At 43.3% G+C, this 22500-nt stretch overlaps 1 protein-coding gene across 1 annotated transcript in view; it reads right to left on the bottom strand.

The window, feature by feature from the left end:
* The window catches only part of LOC310775906 (nidogen-1-like), a gene marked incomplete at both ends in the record, with an annotated part of 144759 nt that overhangs the window by 63149 nt on the left and 59110 nt on the right, over positions 1–22500 (bottom strand). The window contains 2 exon segments of the mRNA XM_083636030.1: positions 12998–13126; positions 15177–15314. Of these exon segments, the coding sequence (XP_083492156.1) occupies positions 12998–13126; positions 15177–15314 (267 nt within the window).

Raw genomic sequence — 22500 nt, 5'->3', positions numbered from 1 at the left:
CGGAGGCACTGCGAGACTAAAGCCCATGGCCACACCAATCGAACATTCTCCAACAAACACGAACGAACACGAACACACCGTAGATGTTCGTTTGGTGTGCCATAGCTGTCTGTCCTTGTTTGTTCGTGTTCGGCGATGTTCGGTGATGTTCGCCCGGATTCAACATGTTCAATCCGTGCTTGTTCGGTGTTCGCGGTTGTCTTTGGTTGAAGAAATTGGACACTGTTTACCACTGTGCTTTACGTTTTATCACTGGTTGTGGCAATCTCATGCACCACTGTACTCTGTACACTACTGCCCAGTGTTCTTCCTTGTATGCCCGCAGACATACACATTGGTTGGCTTTATATATAAATCTCTTCTTAGGCTAGTTCCTGCCTATTTGTCTGTTTACATGTGTAGAAAACAAAATCAATACGGTCTACGCTCTCACAATACTCTTCAGATGTTAGTCCCCAGAGCTAGAACCCAATTAGGCAAAAAGGCCTTCAAATATGCCGCCCCTTCGTCCTGGAATAATGTACAGAAGGACCTGAAGTTATCAGAGCTGGTAACTTTGGGGGAATTTAAGGCCATTTTGAAAGATCGAGAGGAAAATACTCTTGATCATTGTAACTGCCCCTAAATTGTTCTCCCATGTTGAATGTATTTCTCTGTTTGTATTGCTTGTGTTTTTGTTGTAACATTGTTTTTTATGCTGCCCTCTTGGCCAGGTCGCTCTTGAAAAAGAGATTTTAATCTCAATGAGACTTTACCTGGTTAAATAAAGGTTATTGATTGATTGATTGTCTGGTCAGTTCACCATGTTTTCAGTCACGTATCCATGGAAACGGAGCTCGCGCACACGCGCGCACACTCAGTGGGCTCAGACTACAGGATTCTGACAATCCTAGCCGATTTTGAAATCTGGCTGTGACACGCACTACAGGAGAATCTTCCCAGATTATCTTCCGTAGAATCTCAAACATGCACACACTACAAGATTTGTAAATGTGGCGCACCACGCACTACAGGATATTATTACGATTATCGGGAGGATAATTACCTTGACGACCGGGCAATACTCTAAAGCTGTTTCGATTTTGGAGCGTCAAATGGGGTTCCAGCCACCAAAGCGCTCCGCCCCACCCCACCTCTCTCTCTCTCTTTCCTCTTTCAGCCCGTCTCGCATATGCTCCCCAAACAAATGAATCTCACGGCAGTTTAACAAGCGTGTAAACAACGCAACTCTATATTGTCTGTACAAGTGAGAACACAAACACATGGGCTACCAAAATATATTCCCCTGCTGCATGTCATGAGATCTGCAAAAGTTTGGATAGACTGGATTGCTTCCTGCAGCAACAATGCCTTTTTTCCCCACACTGCTCGATAGACAGGTAGGACAGCCTCTGACTGGCAGGGGCTCAAAACTACGATATAACAACTTTTTATTCATTGGTCATTCATTGTGATATAAATTAGTGACATTTTCCGCAAAATACTCATGGTTCTGTGCTGTTGGTATTTGGTAGCCTATCTGATGCCTGCAGTGCAGCACATCAAATGAGCCGCGTCAATTAACGATAATGACGGGAGTCTCGCGCAGCAGCAGGATGATGTATTTGCACGGATTTTCAGTCCTAAATATCAAACATGTTTGATATGATCAGGACGGCCCCGATGAGGCTGTGAGCAGATCGGGAGGCTTAAGATTGGATCTGCAAACCGCTCACACTACAAGATCATCTGTGCTGAACATCGGGCCCGACCAAGCTTGGCAAGCTGCCAGGCCAGATTTCTCCTCCGATTCTCGGGAGGGGTAAATCGGACAATAAATCGGCCCGAAAATCCTGTAGTCGGAGCCCACCTTAAAACGAGACTCAGGTCTCTTTCACATATAAGCTGGTGGACTCGGTGCGATTCTGGGGGGTGAAGTTGCAACATTGTTGTGATTTTCATTTGGTCTGGTTCTCTTTCACACAGCAATTTTACAAACGCACCAAACTTTCTGAACAATGTCACATGGTCGAAACAGTCACTCTCTATTGGACAGAATAGAGAAGGAAAATCTCTCCTCTTCAGCAGGCTTCTTGCCTGGCTGAGGGCTGACTGAACAAGACAAGTGAATCCGCAACACACAAACCATGGAGCAACACCACCTTAATTCCATATAGATCATCATATAGTCTCAGGCATGCTGAGCATCCATTCTTTTTCGTTCCTAGAATTCACAAAGAAATTGGACGTTGTGCATTTACCTTTAAAGCTCCATCTGACTGGAACAATTTGCCTCGCTCACTTAGATCTATCACATCTTTTCCTTCCTTCAAGGCATCTCTCCTCACTTATCTTCAAACAACCTGCTCCTGCTTCTAATTATGTTTGAGATTTTGAAACAACTTGCTCACGATACATCATGCATGTAAATTCACCTTTCTGGGTATGTGTACACTTACAGTATGCATTCTCACTGTATATATTATGCTATCTTTTGGGGACTAAGGGGTTGGGGAGTGGCTAGGCCTGGGAGTGCTTCTTATGTGTATGTATGAGTGTATTTGTATGTTGTTTGTTTTATGTAACACCTGTTTTCTTTCTGTATATTTGTGCTAAGGACCCCCTCGAAAACGAGATGGTTCATCTCAAGGGGTTTATCCTTTTAATACATTTGAAAATTTGCAGCAGATGAGACAGCAAGCTGTTGAACATGAGTTGAGTAGCCTACGTGCTGAAGGAGATAGGCAAGCGGCAAGCTGTTTAGAAATGTTTTTTTTTTTTTTTTAGGAGCTGTTTAGAAATGTGATATTTATGACGACGTATGTCACGACGCGGCGCGCAGGTACAGTGTTTGTTTTGCTCCCTTCTCCAATCTTCTACTCATGATGCACTGCATGAGTGCATCAGATGCACTGGCGCTCTTGTGTTTAGTCCGTTTTGCTTTCACACAACAAACAAACCGCGCCAGGGTTCACTTGGAAGCGAACCGAGACCCACGTTTTCAAGCGCGCCAGAGTTCGTTTGTTTGTTCCGCAACAGAGTTTGTTTGCGCTTTCACACCATCCCAAACGAACCGTACTATCCGAGGAAACGAACTCTGCCGCGGTTAAAGCGGACTAAACAGCTTATGTGAAAGCGACCTAAAATACCCAAACTTTTAGTCGACTAAAACTTAACTAAACAAAAACAGGATGAGGTTGACTAAATATGATAGAAACTAACAAGGACATTTGACACTAGCCTGGTAAACCAGCCCGTCATGTGAACTCACATTTCATTTGGTTCTGCGTGACGCTCTGGCCCCAACTCTTCACCCAGTCCTTAGCAGGGGTGGGAGCATGGGCGGGCGTAGTTGCCTTGTCAGACCCAGTCAAACCCAAATCCAGTCGGGAGAATGGCAAAAACATGTTTTCCGCCGAGAAACTCTGCGGTTGCGGCGATACTGCTGTACTTGTTTAATTGTTGTTATTGAGTCTATTTCTGCAATAACTGCACTTTATGGCTGTTTAAACTAGACAAACGCTGACATTACTCCTCGAGACGATCAGGCAAGGAGTCGGCCATTATTGTTTTGTTAGTGTAGTGCTAGTGGCGTTCCTGATTGGCCAACTTGCGCTGTCAATCACAGCGCAGTCGCTGATTGGCTCTTCCGCTTTGCAGCTTCTGCTTAACACCCTCCCAGGCCTTGGGGCCAGACAGTCTCGCAGAACCAAATGCAATGTGAGTTCACAGCGGCAGTAGAAGGGAGCAAAACAAACACTGTACCTGCGCGCCGCGTCGTGACATACATCGTCATAAATATCACATTTCTAAACAGCTCCTAAAAAAAAAAAAAAAAAAAAAAAAAAACATTTCTAAACAGCTTGCCGCTTGAGTTCACAGAGATGACCTTAAGCTTAAAACAGAAACTAAGGACATCGAGTCTACATTTATTGAAATAACTCTGTCTAGAAGTGACAAGAAAATAATAATTGGATGTGTTTATCGCCCACCAGATACTGACATTGATCATTTCAATGACAGTATGACCTATACATTGGAATTAATAAATAAAGAAGGTAAAATGGCCTATATCCTCGGCGACTATAATATAGATCTCTTCAAAAGTGATACACACTCATTAACTTTGGATTTTTTGAATAATTTATACTCCAACTACTTCTATCCCATTATCACTGAACCCACTAGAGTGACAGATAAATCTGCTACATTAATAGATAATATTCTGACTAACTCAGGAGATAAAGTGCTCAGTTCAGGTACACTCTGTGTGGATATCTCAGACCATTTCCCTGTTTTTCAATTGTCCCTTATAGAGGAAAAAAAGGAAAAACAATTTGCTGGTAAAGCTACTTACAGGAAATTTAATGGAAAAAATATGACTACATTTAAAAAACGAATTGATGGTCTATCCTGGGAGAGTGTGTATACCCAAACTGATGTAAACCGTGCATACCAAGCGTTTATTGAACCCTTTAATTCTATTCTTAATAAATGTTTTCCATTAGTTACAGCAAAGAAAGCCAGAAAGCAAGACCTTTCTAAGCCTTGGTTTACTAGTGAGATTCAGAAGTCCTCAAAGAAAAAAATTTGTCTCTATAAGAAATTTGTACATAATCCCACTCCCCTGAACCAAATTAATTACAAAATGTATAAAAATAAATTTAATCATATTATTAGAGCAGCAAAGAAAAAATACTATAGTGAGAAATTTAAAGAATCCTCCAATAACATTAAAGAAACATGGTCAACTATTAAACAGCTTCTGAATAGAAAAAACACATTACTACAACCACCAAGTCATTTTGTTGAAGCAGGGAAAACCATCACAAATCCTTATGAGATTGCATGTGGGTTTAATGATTTTTTTGTGAATGTGGGTCCCACTATTGGAGGAAAAAAATCCTACCCCAAGTGGAAGCCCCCTTGACTATATTGATGGTTGTTTTTCTTCTTTTAGTAGCTTTGATCCTCCTGATTCAAATGAAATACTCAAAATTATAGATCAACTCAAACCATCAGCAGCAGGTCATGATGATATCAGAGCAACTCTTGTAAAAGAGGTAAAATATTCCATTATCAAACCACTAACTTTCATTTTTTCACTTTCACTAGAAACTGGCATTGTTCCGAATGACGTAAAGATAGCCAAAGTCATTCCCATTCATAAAGCAGACGATCAAAGCGTTTTTACAAATTTTCGCCCAATCTCAGTATTACCATGTTTTTCGAAGATCCTTGAAAAACTTGTATACATTAGAACCCTCCAACACATAAATTCAAACAATATATTGTACAACCATCAATATGGCTTCCGAAAAAAACATTCAACATACATGGCTTCATTACACCTCATTGACCAAATTTCCTCTGCATTAGACAAAAATGAGTTCGCATTGGGCATTTTCCTTGACCTGTCTAAAGCATTTGATACGGTGAACCACGATGTTTTACTGTTAAAATTGTCCAGATATGGTTTTCAAGGTGATGTTTATAAATGGTTTAAGAGCTATGTTGTCAATAGAAGCCAATTTGTTTATTTTGGTAATTGTATGTCTAACAAAGCTGTTATGACTTGTGGTGTGGCACAAGGTTCAATTCTTGGCCCTTTATTATTTTTGATTTATATAAATGATCTTGCCGTTGTATCTAGCTCTATATCTTCTATTTTATTTGCAGATTACACTAATCTTTTTCTTTCCCATAAGCACTTTAAAACCCTCATTACTGAAGCTAACTCTGGACTCCTTGGGCCCTATTCTCCCACAGGCCTTCGGCGCTAAAACGGGCCTTAAACGCAAAAAAACGTGCCTTGCGCCTGTTTTGGGACGATATCAATATGGCTTTACGCTGCCAAATGCGCTTTAGGCCGAATGGGCGTGGCGCAGTCCCAGAATGAGCCAAAGTGGGCGTGTCGGCCTTAAATCTCGGCGTACTGCTATCTTCGCACCCCCCCTAAATTTAGCGCTTTGCGCCTTTGAAAACCAGGCCTATTCAGTGCGCCAGTGCTCTTCTGCCGCTTCTCTGTCACCCTTCTCTCTCTCTCTCTGACTTCCTCACTCAGACAGACACAACACATAGCAGCACCCAGCTTCCCATAGGAAATAGCAGTTGTAAGTTTACTGCCTGTGAATGTCCCTGTCCCAGCATGCAATTGGGTCCTCCATTTCGCTACTAAATAGCAACCAAATGAGCCGAAATAGATATAAAAGGTAGATCTAAAATAATGTGTAATGGTAAGACAACCTGCAATTGTAGAAGATTTCAATATTGGACCAAATAAAACATCGAAATGAAACACCACCCTATGTGAAACATATATGTCCTCTTGAGCCTATATATACCCTGTGTGGATTTAACGTGATTTAGATAAGTGACAGCGGAACGCGCTTCGGAAGCTTCTACTGTCATCTGCTATACTGTGATGTCCGCTCCAATAACTTGGCCCTACTCCACATTTAGTTTTACAATAAAAACACATTTATGCAATGACTTTACATAATGTAGGCTATATTTATGTGCATCATCCTTCCTGCAGCAGGCGAGAGAAAATGATATCTTTCTGGACAAACTTTCACCAATCTAATAGGCTATATTTTTCTAGCTGATGCGTTTAGAACATTATTTTCACTTTGATCTTGCTATAGTGTAGTGTATTTACATGCTTGCAGTATTGAAACTGCAGTTAGATTGGTTTGAGAAGCATAATAATATGGAATAATAGCCTATAATGCAGACATGGACAGACTGGATGAAGGGAGGGGGGGGGGGGCAGAGCGTTTGGCTTTCGTCTGGTTTTGCGGGATCACTGGAATTGGAGCTAAAAAGGCAAGCGTGCGATTCGTTTATTGCAGTTATCCAATGAGCATGACGGTGCATAATTTTACGCTTAAAAGGCGTGGTTGTAATGCTTTAGGCTGCGTGTAGCGCCAGCACGACGATATCAATTGCGCTGGTCCACGCCCACTGATTTGAGCTGCGCCAGGCGTTCGGCCTAGAAACAGCGCCGATGCAACGATAGGGACCCTTGCCTATTCAAAATGGTTTCAATTAAACAAATTGTCTTTAAACGTAAAGAAAACTAATTATATAATCTTTGCTGGCAGGAAGAAATTTGATGATGCTAAAGTATTTATTGAAGGAATAGAAATCCAGAGAGTATATTCCACTCGCTTCTTGGGGGTAATTGTTGACGAAAAATGCTCCTGGAAAGAACACATTGATTTGGTGTCAAAAAAAAAGTCTAAATCTGTGGGAATTATCAGAAAAGTCCACAAATACCTCAACAGATCCGGTATATTCATGTTATATTATAGTCTTGTATATCCATACCTAACTTATTGCAATGGGCGAGCACTTATCCTACATACCTACATAAACTCCATTTAATTCAGAAACGTTTTATTAGAATAGCCACTAGTTCCAAGTCCACAGTCACATCTGCCCCCTTATTTTCTAAATTAAAAATATTGACTGTTTATAACATAAACATTGTGGAAACATGTACTTTTCTTTTCAAGGTTCAGTATCAGGGTCACACACTTCCATATCATTTTCAACATTATTTTCTTAAAAATTCAAACATTCACTCCAGATCTACTAGACAATCTAAGTTCCTGCATCTTCCACTTTGTCGTACCACCAGAGGGCAGTTATCCATCAAATACAAAGGTGTTATCTTATGGAACAACTACATCCACCTGATGGACAGCTCACCCTCCCTACCAGTCTACAAAAGAAAACTAAAAGAACATCTGTCCTCAATGGAATTGTGCTAAAAAAAAATTCTGTTGCCATTGTAATTTTTATTTCTTTTGATGTATTGCTCAAATAAGTTTGTTTATTTTGTTTTATTTTATTTTTTATTTTGTACTATCTATGTATTATTACTTGTACTATCTCCTTGGTTATAATATATATATTTTTTAGAAATATATATATATATATATATATATTCTACATGGTGAGGTTCTCGATAAGCCCTTCCAGGGTTTCTTACCTCTCCAAGCACTGATATGTATTGTATTTTATTAATTTCCCCTCCAGGTGAAATACACTTGGCATGTATTGTCTTTACAGTGCAAAATCAATAAATCAATAAATCAAATCAACGTGACGGGCTGGTTTACCCCGCTAATTTGACACAGGACTAAGACTAAATAAAAAGAAATATGAGAAAATTAACACTAATTATAGACTGTTTTTCCCTCTCAATGCAGTAGTTCAGTTTCCTGTGCTCCAGCAGCAGCATCATAGATAGCTGACATTTAGCTGTCTTAAAAACACATTTACAAAGATGGCAGTTACAACAGAACCCGCCCAGTCTTAGCTAAGTATCTTATCTATATGTGTATGAGGCACCGTGTTCCCAAAATGTACAGCTACTTGCTTGTCTACATCGTTATATCCAGAGAGGTCTGAGTGCTTTTCACACAGCACAGCACAGCCAGCCTCACTTCCTTCTCCCCTCAGCTGCGGGCTGAGCAAGGACTGTAAAATAGGTCACCTGTCATTGCTACTGGCGTACGCCGACACTGGCCCGGGCGGGCAGAGTCAGCATTAGTTACTTTCCTTGGGAAAGAGTTGGCATTGGCATTCACACACAGCACCCAAGCCTTGCCTACGCCTTTACCCACGCTTTTAAATAGGCGTCTTTTTTAGTCAATGAGGCTGTGTATACAGGGCGCCTCAACGTAAACCTTGCGTGTACCCACGCCTCGCCTGAGCTGCGCCGATTTTATCGTTAAGGCGTGAGTTCTATTTTTAAGGTGCGTGAAGGCCATGAAGGAAAAACGCGACAATATCTGTGGGAATTGGCAAAGTCAACTGAATTTAAAAATAAAATGGTGTTACAACAGCGTTGAGCAGAGAGAGAGAGAGAGAGAGAGAGAGTGATTGACAGGTGGCTATGATGTGGGGCTTTCTCCCCATCGGTAAACAAATCTTCAGGAGAGAGAATAGCGACCGAAGAAGCAAGATGGACAATGAAAAGTGAATCCACTTAGCACAACAGCATCCAGTTCTCTATGACAGCAGTCACCCAAGAAGGAGATATCCAGCATCAATAGCACATTAAATATATCAGATTTATTTTACCTACCCATGATAATTCGGGACCACATGTGAAAAAAAAAAACTCGGGAGAGAGGAGAAGCGCTTGTGACTCGGCTCAGGTTCAGCGTGGAATAGGCGTCCAGTGTTGCAGATATTGCAAGTCACCTCATCATTTTTTTGGGTGAAATGATCCCACACGCTGCTCTTTTTTGCTCGCTTCATTTGGTGCTCTGCTCCTCGCTTTGCCCTGACGCGTCTCGCTGCATTTGCTCCGCCTACCCACATGGCATGGCACGTTAAAGGGCACGTGCAACATTTTTTTTAACCGTTTAACTGATAGTATTAATCGGTTAATGTTGAAACGGTCGGTTATCGGTTAAACGGTTATCGGTCGACATCCCTAGTCCAGTGTGATCGCAAAAGCGTGATAGGTTCACGCCCAAGGTCTGTAGGCGTGGGTTGAGGCAAGGCGAGGCATAGGTGCCCTGTGTGAACGAAGCCTTACTAGTGCAAGCGCATCAGCAGATTCAACAGTTTTCATTGATTAAAACTAGACTAAAATGTGAACAGTTTTCGTTTACTAAAACTAGACTAAAATGAGACTAAAATGCTCAGACTTTTAGTCGACTAAAACTTAACTAAATAAAAACAGGATGAGGTTGACTAAATATGTCAAAAACTAACAAGGTCTAATACTAAGACTAAAAAGTAGCCGACGAAATGAACTAATCTAAATAAACAACTTCACTGCAACGTCACTAACATTTCCGCTTGACATTGAATGAAACAATAGCCTATAGGCTTCTTTGAGATGACTTCTGGCTCGCCTGGAAAGCAGGCGAGAGCAGCCGAGTGCAGTCAGAGTGCAGTCAGCCAATCAGAGGCAGAGAAGGGCGGGTCATGCCTTCGCCATCCGTAGGAAAAAAACATCGCTTCCTGTACATTCATTCTACTTGTCAAACAAAGTCATTTTGATGTTGGTCTATAAGCAGATGCAACACGGACACAGGAAGTCAGACCAGCCGACCGTCCAACAAAGAACAATGTAAGGCTCAGACACCCGAGCACGCCGCTACACACTACATGCTACACAATACACTACACAACACTACACACTACACAACAACACTATTGTTTATTTCCGTCTGTGGCTCGCAGAACATCTGTATGTGCAACAGGGGATTCTTCAAACAACACACACACACACACACACTCCACCCACCCGCACAGCTGTGTGAACCAGTGTTAGAGTCAAGTCACTATCTCATACTCAAATTTATATACCAATTAGACCAGATGAGCGCTCTCAAATTGTAAATCTTGAATCATGTTTAGCTGCTGTTACAGATTGGATGTCTCAAAATGTTCTACGACTGAACGCCAATAAAACTGAATTACTAGTTATTAGTCCAAAAGCCCAAACACCACTCCTCTCTGACCTTAGTCTAAATATTGACAGCTGCATAATTACTCCTAGCTCACTAGTGAAAAACCTTGGTGTGACCTTTGACTCTTCTCTTTCATTTGACGCTCATATTAAGGTGAGTACTAAGGGCCTGTGTCCACCTAGTGTCTTTTCCTCAGGTCCAGCGTCTTTTTTCAGTTGTTTCCAATGGGGGGAGAGCGTATGCGAGCGCACACGGACGTCTAGACAAAGTGCGCTACACCCAGCGTCTATTTTCAGAGCGCTCCGGCGTTTTTGTGCGCCGGCTCCCAGCGCTCCCAGCTGAGAATAATTTAACTTTTCAGAAAGACGCTGGTGTTGGGTGCTCCTTTTCTGACTAATCATATGGAGAAACTATCGCAACAGAGACAGAAAGGCGCAATTGTGGGAGCAGATTGGCTAGACACTTAATATTTCTGGTGAGTTGTGCTTACTGCTTTTAATAGCGTAGCCTACCTGTGTTGTTAGCTTGCTAGCTGTCAGCTATCAAGCTACTACCGCACTGAACTAAGGTTAGTTTTAAACTGCTTCCTTGTATATTGTGCGCTGGGATCAGCGCTCCCCAGCGCACTCCCAGCGTTTAACGTCGGAAAAAGACGCTAGGTGGACACAGGCCCTAAGACGGCATTTTTTCATCTTCGTAATGTCTCAAGGATCCGTCCCTTTATAGGTGCTTCAGATGCAGAAACCTTGGTACATGCCTTTGTTTAATCTAGACTGGAATACTGCAAAGTCCTATTCTCTGGTCTACCACATTGTAGTACTAAGAAATTACAACTTGTACAAAACGCAGCTGCTAGAATACTATCTAGAACTCGGAATTTCGATCATATAACCCCGGTCTTAATCAGTCTTCATTGGCTCCCCATTCAGGCCAGATCGGACTTTAAGGTGCTTCTACTAACTTATAAAGCTCTACACAAGCTTGCACCCCCATACTTATCTGAGCTCATCATCCCATATACTCCCACGTGCCCCCTCCATTCACAGGATGGTCATTATCTTTACCGTCCCAAATATTAAGACAAAATCAGCAGGAAGTAGAGCATTCTCCTATCGTGCTCCATATCTCTGGAACCAGCTTCCCCGGTCAGTTAGGGAGGCTGGCTCCATCGATATTTTCAAAACTTAAACTATTATTTTCAAAACTTAAAACGTACTTATTCTCACAAGCATATTATATTATTTGAGCTCCAGAAGGACCTGAAATTGCAGGAGCTGGTCTCATTAAATGTTTTTAAAACAATGGTTAAAGGTAGGGAGGACGGTGAAAGTTGCAACTGTTTTTTTTCTTCATAGTTTAACTTGCTTTTATGAATCACTGAATGTGTGTGTGTACCATGTAGTGTTGTAATGTTATGAGATGTTTGTTGTGGCGTCTGCAACTTGTGTAATTGTATGCTGCTTTTCTTGGCCAGGTCCCTCTTGAAAAAGAGATTCTTATTCTCAATGAGGCTAACCTGGATAAATAAAGGTTAAATAAAAAATGAAAAAAATTTGATAGTGCACTTTATTTTATTTTACTAGTATTTCTCTCATTGTGATTGATTTATTACCTGTGTTTTAACACCCTTCCCTTTAAATGTATTGTTCCTACTGTAGCGCTCATACTGTCTGCTTTTACTTGACTTCTTTCAACCTGATCATGCACTGTATCATGTATTGTACTGTTTTATGATGTCTTCTTTAACTGTCACTTTAGTGTTTCGGGACCATGTCTCATGGTGATTTTACACTATAAATAAAACTGAATTGAATTGAATTGAATCTCCAGGCCGAGTCGAGTCTCAACTCCCCATTACTTGACTCTGAGTCCAAGTCTGGAATGACTGAACATGAGCAGTAGAATCTGCATGTAGGTGGAACACGTGCATGCTGTTAAATCTCTGTTTGGATGACAGACAGGTACGGGGGAGGAGTCTGCCTGTCAGTCAACATGTCACCAACTGATCACCACCTTGAGTGCACGTAAGCCAGCTCACCTGTGCATGCAGCAGATTTCAGTGTAACACCAGAGCTCCACAGGGACCTTGCAGACCGACGCCCAGCACAAACCAAGCTGCTGATCTTAGAGACCTGTAAGACCATTTGTACTTGTTCCACCTCCCCTTTTGCCTTTTTACAGTGTATTTTAATAGGTAATTAAAGTTTTGCTATGTTTACACTTGAAGACTGAAGTATTCTGACTTTGTATTAAGTAACCTTTTTTCACATGGCCTTGCACGAAATTGAATAATATCACAGTATTAATATTAGCTATCAATATCTTATGCCAAATTATTAGGGCCTATTGCAAAAACTATCAATTAACAAGTCCGAGTTCGAGTCTCCAACTTCCCAGACAAAATGAATGAATGCATCAAGTCCAAGTCAAGACTCTGACTTGAGTCCCTCGAGTACTACCACACTGGTGTGAACACACACACGCACGCACGCACACACACACGCACACACACACACACACACACACACACACACACACACACACACACACACACACACACATGGGTGTGGACGTACCGACGCAGGTCTTGCCGTCGCTGGCGAACAGGAAGCCATCGAGGCACTCGCAGCGGAAGGTCCCTGGCTGGTTGTTGCAGACGGCGTTGATGTCACAGATCCCAGGCGTCTCCCGGCACTCGTCAATATCTGCCAATCACAGAGCAGGAGGGACGTGATGTATAGAGAATGGATCACTCTCTGGTGATGTCACCAATTCTATACATAAGTGATATCAGTGATTTATGATTAATTTGAGTGTGTCCCGGAGGCTTTGGAGACCAGTGTGTTCCAGATCTAACTCTCAGGGCTCCACTAGTCATTAGATAATGACTACATGTAGTTCATTAATATCTGTGAATAGACATACATTTTCTTCATGAGTAGTTTCTGATTAACTATAGGAATCGGTCATTGAGCGCAAAAAACTCATAACGACTGATTGATTACTCATTAGTTAATCATTAGTTACTCTTTTTGTGCACCCCCAAGTTAAGTGGTACATCACACTGAGTAGTTAGTAGTAGGGCTGTGCAATAAAATTGATACGGCAATATATCACGATACTTTTTTCCACAATACTGTATCGATATTTCAGAAAAATATCAAGATATTTCGCCATATCGATTTTTTTGCACAGCCGTGTGGTCAGTGACACAATAAGAATACTTTTTATGTCAGTGCGTTCAGTAACACACTCAGTAGATTTGACTCAATTTGTTCACTAAGTTATGAATATAAAGTGCACATTATTACACTACCTGGGTGGTACACAGTGTGTTGTATTGTATTTTTAGCTCTATTTTTAAATTTTGAGTAAATTATTCAAATTTTCATGGTAATTTAAACCGTGTTACGGGGATTAATTACCGTGTTACCGTGATTACAGCGCCTTGAAAAACACAGTAAATACTGCTGTCCATCATCAACTAAAGTTAGCAACAGCCTCCCAGATGCAGGTGCACAGCCTTATGAAATTATTTCAGTGAGTATCAGCACTTTTAACATTTTCAACACATTTTAACAATACGGCGATAGTATAGGCTAACCATGATATTTTGGTCACTATAATCGTCAGGGCCATTCAAGCCGCAAGTGGAGACTACAGTGCCACCAAGTACTGGTACTGCATGGTATCCACCAAGATACCATCACCTCGGAATGACATGTTTGGAGCGGGGGAGTCTGGTGCAGCGCACAGGTCGTAGACCTGGTGAGACGAAGGAGGAGCCCGGCCGGGTGGCAACCCACAGAGCCCGGTCCCTCTACGTACCAAAGCCCTTCCCCCCTCCCCGGTCCCGGCAGAGTAGTTCCGGAGCAGCGGATTGAGTGGCCCTGACCGCATGACCACCTTCGACCCTCCCTATAGGGCTGACTGTGGGTAGCTACTGGGACGTAAGTTGGGGCTTGGCCAGCCCCGGCTGGGTCACCTGGGCGAGGGTGTATGATGTTGCGAGACCCGAAACATCCTATGACCCCAGGGTACATCACTGAGGATACGTCCCAGTTATGCATCCATGCAATGTTTTTTCTTTATTGATATGCAATTTTCCAACCGTTTCATCTCTAGTTTAATCTCTTTTACTTACTTCATTCCACATTACGTAACAACAAGTAACAGTGTTCTCTAGTAACTCATCGTTATCTATGATATATTTATATACATGATATAGTCCTGGTGTTAGAAAGGTTCCCTGTCAGGTGCCTATTCGCGGCGGGATGGTCTGCCAAGGGGCCCAATCCGGCCAGCCGGGTCCCCTGGACCTACCGGCCTACTGCAAATAGTGATATCATCAGGGTATGTATGACATCACAATGAGGAGGGATGATGTCACTGAGTGACATCATCGATATGATGACCTCATCGGATGACCTCATCGGTGACGGTAAGCAGCAAGGAATGACATTCCCAGCGGTGATGTCACCAGGAAGGGGTTTTGGAACGGAGGGGGCACAACTACATCGACCACTTTAACCAGTGATCCTGAGTCAACGCGCTACTACGAGTCAAGAGAAACACCCGTCGGCATAGATGCCCATGGTAACCAGCCAGAAGAGTGCCCCATAACGGAAGGGGACTTCGTAGTCCGCCAGGGGGCACCCGGGGCGGGTTCTAGAGGAGGTCATGGGAGACCTCTTCCGAACACCTGGATTCACTGTCCCCTACAGCCCCAGACAGGAGATGGGCCTGCTGGCTTACCGTTGCAAGTGCGCCCGTCCCCGGCGAAGCCGTGGGTGCAGTGGCAGGTGAAAGTCAGGCCGTCCCCCGCGCGGCACGCCGCGTTGATGTCACAGCCGTGCCGTCCGGTGAAGCACGGGTTCTGCTCCGGAGGGTCGCCTGCAGGGACAACAGCTCATCAACACTCAAGAGTCAAGATATTTCGTGAGTGACTCACGTGTGTGTGTACTGTACAAATCAAGTAAACAGTAGGTACATAATAAGATAAACAGAAAAAATGTGATGCGTATGAAGTAAATAGATAAGGCAAACAGTGTAAAACACAATAGAATAGAGATCAAATAAAATAAAATAAAATAAAATAAAATAAAATAAAATACAATAGCACAGTCTGTCAGTATAAGGTGCAGTCAGGGCAAGTTGTGCAGCAGCAGTGTGTCAATGACAGTACAACAGAATTATTGTACTTAGTCAAGGTATTGTATCTGTGTGTGTGTGTGTTTGTGTGTGTGTGTGTGTGTGTGTGTGTGTGTGTGTGTGTGTCTCCTCTGTCTCGCTCTGTCTCTGGGGGGGGCGGGGGGGGTAACCTTTTTCAAGCATTTGAGTGTGCATGCAGTGCTGCATGGAATCCTCTCTCTCTCTCTCTCTCCCTCTCTCTCTCTCTCCTCTGCTCTGTTCCTCCCTCTTGTCAAGGCTATGACCCAAAACAGATGCTGAATTTAAAGAGAGGACATTTGCACCGCGGTGACGTTAGTTTTAGGTTGTCATTGAACAGGCGGCATTCACTATGAATAGAGCCCCGCAATAATGAGTCCAGGAGTAGGTTAACCGATCGGGTTTATACAGAATGTAGGGAAACAGTGGATGGATAAATCCAGAAGGAGGCGGTAATGCAACATCAAGAATGCCAACTTCCATAAAACATCACAGAAGGAGAAGAAGAAGAGTCCAGAAGTGATAGCATGTTGGATCATAAGGTCTGTGGTTAACAAAAAGATATGAAACTGCAGCCTTTTTGTCAGCATGACAATCTTCACAAAACGAGGACCACTTTTATGACTTTTTAAACTTTTTCTGAAAATCTGAAGCACATTTAGGCATCAAAAGTCATAAAAGTGGTCCACCTTTGTGAAGATTATCGTGCTGACAAAAAGGCTGCAGATTCAACAGATGCTCATACCTCAGTAAGCGCCTTTTGTCTTTTTAATACCAACTTTGGTCAAAATATAAGACGTGACAGACAGCGTTATGTGGTTCATGTGAAATTCAAGGACTTTTAAGCACCTTGTTTAAACTAGAACGACCGCAACGCAGACTTATGCCTCCGCCATTTGTTCATTCTACAGTCCAAATCGCCATTTGAGGAAAATTGGAAGAAATTCCGTCAAGGCGCTCCTGAGATGTTGCGTTACAGAGCTTGAAAATTGGGTGTGTGAGGTCACAGTGACCTTGAACTTTGACCACCAAAATGTCCTTGAGTCCAAATGGACGTTTGAAGCAAATTAGAAGAAATTTCATCAAGACATTCCTGAGATATCGTGTTAACAAGCTTGAAAATGGCATTCGAGAGGTCACAGTGACCTTGACCTTTGACCTTTGATAACCAAAATGGAATCAGTTCATCCTTGCGTCCAAGTCGATGTTTGAGCCAAATCAGAAGAAATTCTATCAAGCCGTTCTTGAGATATTGCGTTAACAAACTTGGGAATGGCGTTCATGAGGTCATAGTGACCTTGAAGTTTGACCACCAAAATCTAATCAGTTCATCCTTGAGTCCAAGTCGATGTTTGAGACAAATTTGATGAAATTCCGTCAAGGCATTCCTGAGATATCGCGTTAACAAGCTTGAAAATGGCTTTCGAGAGGTCACAGTGACCTTGACCTTTGACCACCAAAATCTAATCAGTTCATGCTTGAGTCCAAGTCGATGTTTGAGGCAAATTTGATGATATTCCGTCAAGGCATTCCTGAGATAATGTGTTAAGAAGCTTGAAAATGGCGTTTGAGAGGTCACAGTGACCTTGACCTTTGACCTTTGACCACCAAAATCTAATCAGATCACCCTTGAGTCTAAGTAGATGTTTAAGGCAAATTTGATGAAATTCCGTCAAGGCGTTCCTCAGATATCGCGTTAACGAACCTCGTACGGACGTACGGACGGAAAACCCGGATCCATAATGCCTCCGGCCTGGCTATCGCCGGCGGAGGCATAAAAAGGGGCTATTTTCAAGGTATTCCAGGACTTTCTTTTTTTTCTCAACATCCGAGCACTTCAAGCCCCTTGGCAGAACCGTGATTTAAACTACCCTAGTTCTCCTCGAGCACTCATAGCTCTCGTCTCCTCTTTGCAACGTTCTCACTAATCCCACAGTGGTTTACCTGAAAGATCTACACTTGCTTCTCTCTCTCTCTCTCTCTCTCTCTCTCTCTTCCTCACTCGCTCCCTCCCTCTTCACACGTCCTGGTCCAAGCGACTCCAGAAACTAGTATAGGCTCCTCGTCCGTGGTGTCCGCAGCTGTCCATGTGCCCGTCCTCTCGGGACTGATACTGTCCATGTTCTGCTGACAGCTGTGGTGGACATGTAGTTACCGGTCACGCGGACGAGCTCACGGTTCCATTCATATTACATTAGAGTGTCCACCAGTCTGTCCACTAGTGCACCCACCTCACGTGTCTCTCTCTCTCTTTCCCCCTCTGTGTATGTGTGTGTGTGTTGTGCGTCTCTCTCTCTCTCCTCTGTCTCTCTCTCTCTCCCCTGTCTTTGTCTTGATGTCGACAGCAGCCAAAATGCCACGGTATCGTTTCATTTGCTTGCTAAATAAGAGCCACACTGACAAACAAAAAAAGTTTTGAAAGAGCCACAATCCAAAATAAAGTCCCTTTCCTCCCATTATTTTATTAGTTTTTTATTTATTTATGTATTTTAAGTAGGACTTAAAAGAGCCACAACTACCCATAAAGGAGCCACATGTGGCTCTAGAGCCTTGGGTTGAGTATTACTGGGATAGAGGATGATAAAAAGTCCTTATGACCAACATCTGCGTATTTTTCATGGACCACGAGGCTATCGATAGCAACTTTTGCAATTAACACGTTCACTGCCGTCGACGAGTTAACTCGTCAAAAAAAATCCAACGGTTGACTGCCGTCGACGAGTTAACTCGGTGGGACGTGGATCAAACCCTTTTAAATCTCCTATAAAAATATGGGAGCTATTGAATGTGTATAACCTATTTTACCGACCCACTAAGTGGCGACAGTGCTCTCCAGACTAGAGAAAGCCGAGCAAAAACAGCAGCGTGAGGAAGCCATTCTCATGAAAATGGATTGGCGAAAACGCTTTCGCTTTCGCGCTGGGAGCTGGCAGTGGGGCATTCCAAAAATAGATTCTGGGTGCAACACACTTTGAAACACCAGCAGAAAGCCCAGAATCGCACGCAGCTTCATCCCAGCTGAGCTCACAACCGAAAAAACCCAGAAACGAACAAGCCCCATCCAGACTCGCCCGACGAGCGGCCGCCAGCAGCCAGGCAGCACAGACAGGCAGAGACTCGCCTGTGACAAACGCTGCAAAGCCACCAGAGACACACTCACGGAGGGAGGAGTTTGAAGGAGAGGGGGGTGGGGGTGCTGTTATGGAGGAAATTACTGTTCAGAACTATATTGTTTAGATGTCTGATGTCTCACTGATGCCAAAAATAAATAGTTAAAGTGACTGTTCTATCGAATTTCACAAAAATGCATTTTTCTCAGCTTTCCTTCTCAGACGCTGAAACCATGCTGTATTCAACTGCTAATGCCTACATAACAGAACATGATAAAAACTAACTCTTTTAGACAGAGAAAGCACACATTCTATTAGTTCTTTTGAGATATTTTGTGTTCACAAAGTCATAGCAGAAAATAATCCTCGGCTCTTGAAAGATGAGCCAGAATCCTCAAAAAAAACCTTGGCAGAAGCTACCTACAGTATTGAAAAAACTGTTGGCAGTGAATGTGTTAACACGTTCACTGCCAATGGCGAGTTGAGTCGTCAAAAAAAATCCAACGGTTGACTGCCAATGACGAGTTGAGTCGTCAAAAAAAAAAAAAAAAAAATTTTGACGGTGGGACGTTGATCAACGCCCCCCACGTCTCCTATAAAAATATTGGAGCCACCGAACGTGTACAACCCATTCCACCGACCCACTAAGTGGCGACAGTGCACTCCATTCTAGAAAAAGTTGAGCCAAAACTGCAGGGGAACGCGCGATGAAACCATTCTCCTACTGTAAAATGGATTGGCAAAAACGCTTTCGCTTTCACGCTGATTGCTGGCGTTGCGGGATTGCAAATTTGCATAATAGATTATGGGTGCAACACACTTTGAAACACGCAGCATAAATAAGACCACAATCGCAAAAGAAACCCCGTTTTTTTGGGGTTTCTCAACCGAAAACCCAGAAACGAACGAGCCTCATTCTCATACTGTAGGCGAAAACGCTTTCACGCTGGCGCACACGGGCGCACAACGGTGGGGGGTTCCAAAAATAGACTGGGTGGAAAACACACTTTGAAACACGCAGCATAAAGCCTAGAATCGCACAAAGCTTCATCAAAGCTCTCAAACCCAAGAAACGAGTGAGCCCCATCCACACTCCCAGGGAGGGAGGCTGCTCACTGCTCAGACAGGCAGTAGAAACTGCTTGTGACAAACGCGCTGCTGAAAGCCACCAGACACGCCCACGGAGGGAGGAGTTTGAAGGAGAGGGCGTTCAGAACTATATTGTTTAGATGTCTGATATCTCACTGATGCCAAAAATAAATGGTTAAAGTGACTGTTCTGCCTGTTTGATTGAATTTCACAAAACTGCGATTATCTCAGCTTTCAGTCTCAGACGCTGAAACCATGCTGTACTCAACGGCTAATATCTACATAACTACTAACTCTACAAACTAACTCTTTTAGACAGAGAAAGCACACATTCTATTAGTACTTTTGTGAACTTTGTGTTCACAAAGTCCAAGCAGAAAATAATCCTCGGCTCTTGTAAAATGAGCCAGAATCCTCAAAAAAAACCTCTGGCAGAAGCTACCTACAGTTAAAAAAAAACGGCTGGCAGTGAATGTGTTAAGTAACATAAACTTTTTTTTTAAGATGTGGTGGCGCGTTGTGTCAAGTGCACATAGCCTATAATAATAGCAGAAAAAGATAATAGCTCAGGGAAATGTCCGGCCGTTGGGCCCTTAGCTTAACTGACAATGTGCCCCCCCTCAATATAGTTGAATATTGAATAATATACTGGTATTGGTATTATAATTTTGTAACTGATGCCCAGCCCAAGTCGCTTCTCCTTCCCATCAGACAGCTGCTTGTTGGAAGTCCCTGGTTCCTCCTGACAGGAAACAGGACCCAGATGTTCCACTTTCTGCCAATAAAGCCCCAGCTGAGTCCAGTCTGTTTGGATAAGCTGCCCCCCACCTCCACACCTACCTTTAACCTGCTTTCTCCCCCTCCCAGTGCCCCTCCCCCTACCTTCACACACACACACACACACACACACACACACGCATGTGTGCACACACACACACACACACACACACACACACACACACACACACTCACACACACACACACACACACACACTCACACACACACACACACACACACACACACACACTCACGCACGCAGACACACACACACACACACACACACACACACACACACACACTCACGCACGCACGCACACGCACACGCACACGCACACACACACACACACACACACACACACACACACACACACACACTCACACACATACACACACACACACACACACTCACACACACACACCCGGCCCGTCTGAAGGCAGCTGAGGAAATACAAGCAGACTCGAGTTACTGTTTATCTTCCTCTGATGTCAAACTGCAGACACCAAACACCACACAGCTCTAAAGTGTTTCACTGCATTCCTCTGGGTGATAACGCCACAGACGCCCATTTGGTGAGATTGGGATGCAATTGCAAATCTGAGAATAATTGTATTGTAGATAACAGACTATATGATCAAAATAGTAATTCTACATTCTCTAATTGTGTTATATGTTTTTCCATATTTTGTGTCATATAGATGTTTACAATGTTGGTATTGTTTGTATTAAACGTGGCCAAAATGTCACGCGTCACGCCTGGAAAATAGGACTGAATCCTGAACGATCGCTTGAGCAAGGCGTGAGCGTGGCTTCAGCGTGACACGCGCGCGCGGGTGGTGTGAACGGACTCGCCTGTTAACAAGGATGCCTAAATGAAACTTGTGGGTTCAGCGTAGGTTGAGCGTTGCTTCGGCGTATGGTGTGAACCTGGTGGTTAGTATATGGTTAGTGGCCTCGCCCAGCGTGGCTTGGATTTGTTTCCATTATAACAGGGCTGAAGGTGTGTCCTTTGTCTCAAGTCGCAAAGCAGCGGCAGCATCGATATGGCTGTGCCAAAAGTGACAACGGAAACCGTGGATAAATATTGCATTTCCTTTTAAGTCCTTCAAAATAAAATGAAACAAGTAAAATAAATGCTTTCCGTTAGTCAGTGGAAAGATTTGAGTATGAAGGAGTGGCAGCAGGAAATGCTTCCATCCGCTCGGCAGTAACTTGACACGGGTCAGAGCGATGAGGAAACGGTAAAACAAAGCAGATATCTGAAAGTACGAAGCAAAACACAGGAGAGAAACTAAACCTCAAATCACAGAGATTCAGTTAGAGCTAAAACACAGAGAGGCTTAGAAAACCCTCTTTCTCCCTCCACTTTCCAGCACAGAGACGTGAGGTTTTAGCATCGCTCTGCTCGCAGCAGAGGGGCAGGAGGGCGCTCGTCACGGGTTGGCCGCATTTGGGCAGCTCGCTTGGAGGCGGGTCTTGTGCGCTTTGGCCGCACTCTGGAGGAGGTCCATCTCGAGCGTGGCTCAGCACGGCTTGGCCCATAAAAAAATATCATAGAAACCAAAATCGGAGCGGGGTGGTATGGCACGGTTAAAAGTGTCCACAAAAAAGCCCTAGTGGTGAGATCCAATAGACCCTGGTTGCCTGATTGGTCATTGCTCCAGGCCGCTGCACTGTACCATACCCAACCAATGGGATCTATGGAGCCAGCCTTGAGTGTATTGATGATGTCACAAGTCACTCTAGCTTTAACTTTACAGGTTGCACTTTTTGCTAAATACACACCTTTTAAAATGGTGACAGCGCACACAACTTTAACACAACTTACATATATTCCATATAAGCAATGCGATTTGTTTGACCCTAGTGTTGCACTGTTTTTCACGCTAGTTCCTGCTGTCAGCTAAAGAGTCAGACGGAGCGTTTCAGACA

Source organism: Poromitra crassiceps, assembly GCF_964638095.1.
Source record: "Poromitra crassiceps genome assembly, chromosome: 4".
Classification (NCBI taxonomy): domain Eukaryota; kingdom Metazoa; phylum Chordata; class Actinopteri; order Beryciformes; family Melamphaidae; genus Poromitra; species Poromitra crassiceps.
The sequence above is the reverse complement of the archived record's forward strand: the minus strand, read 5'-3'. Positions and strand labels throughout refer to the sequence as shown.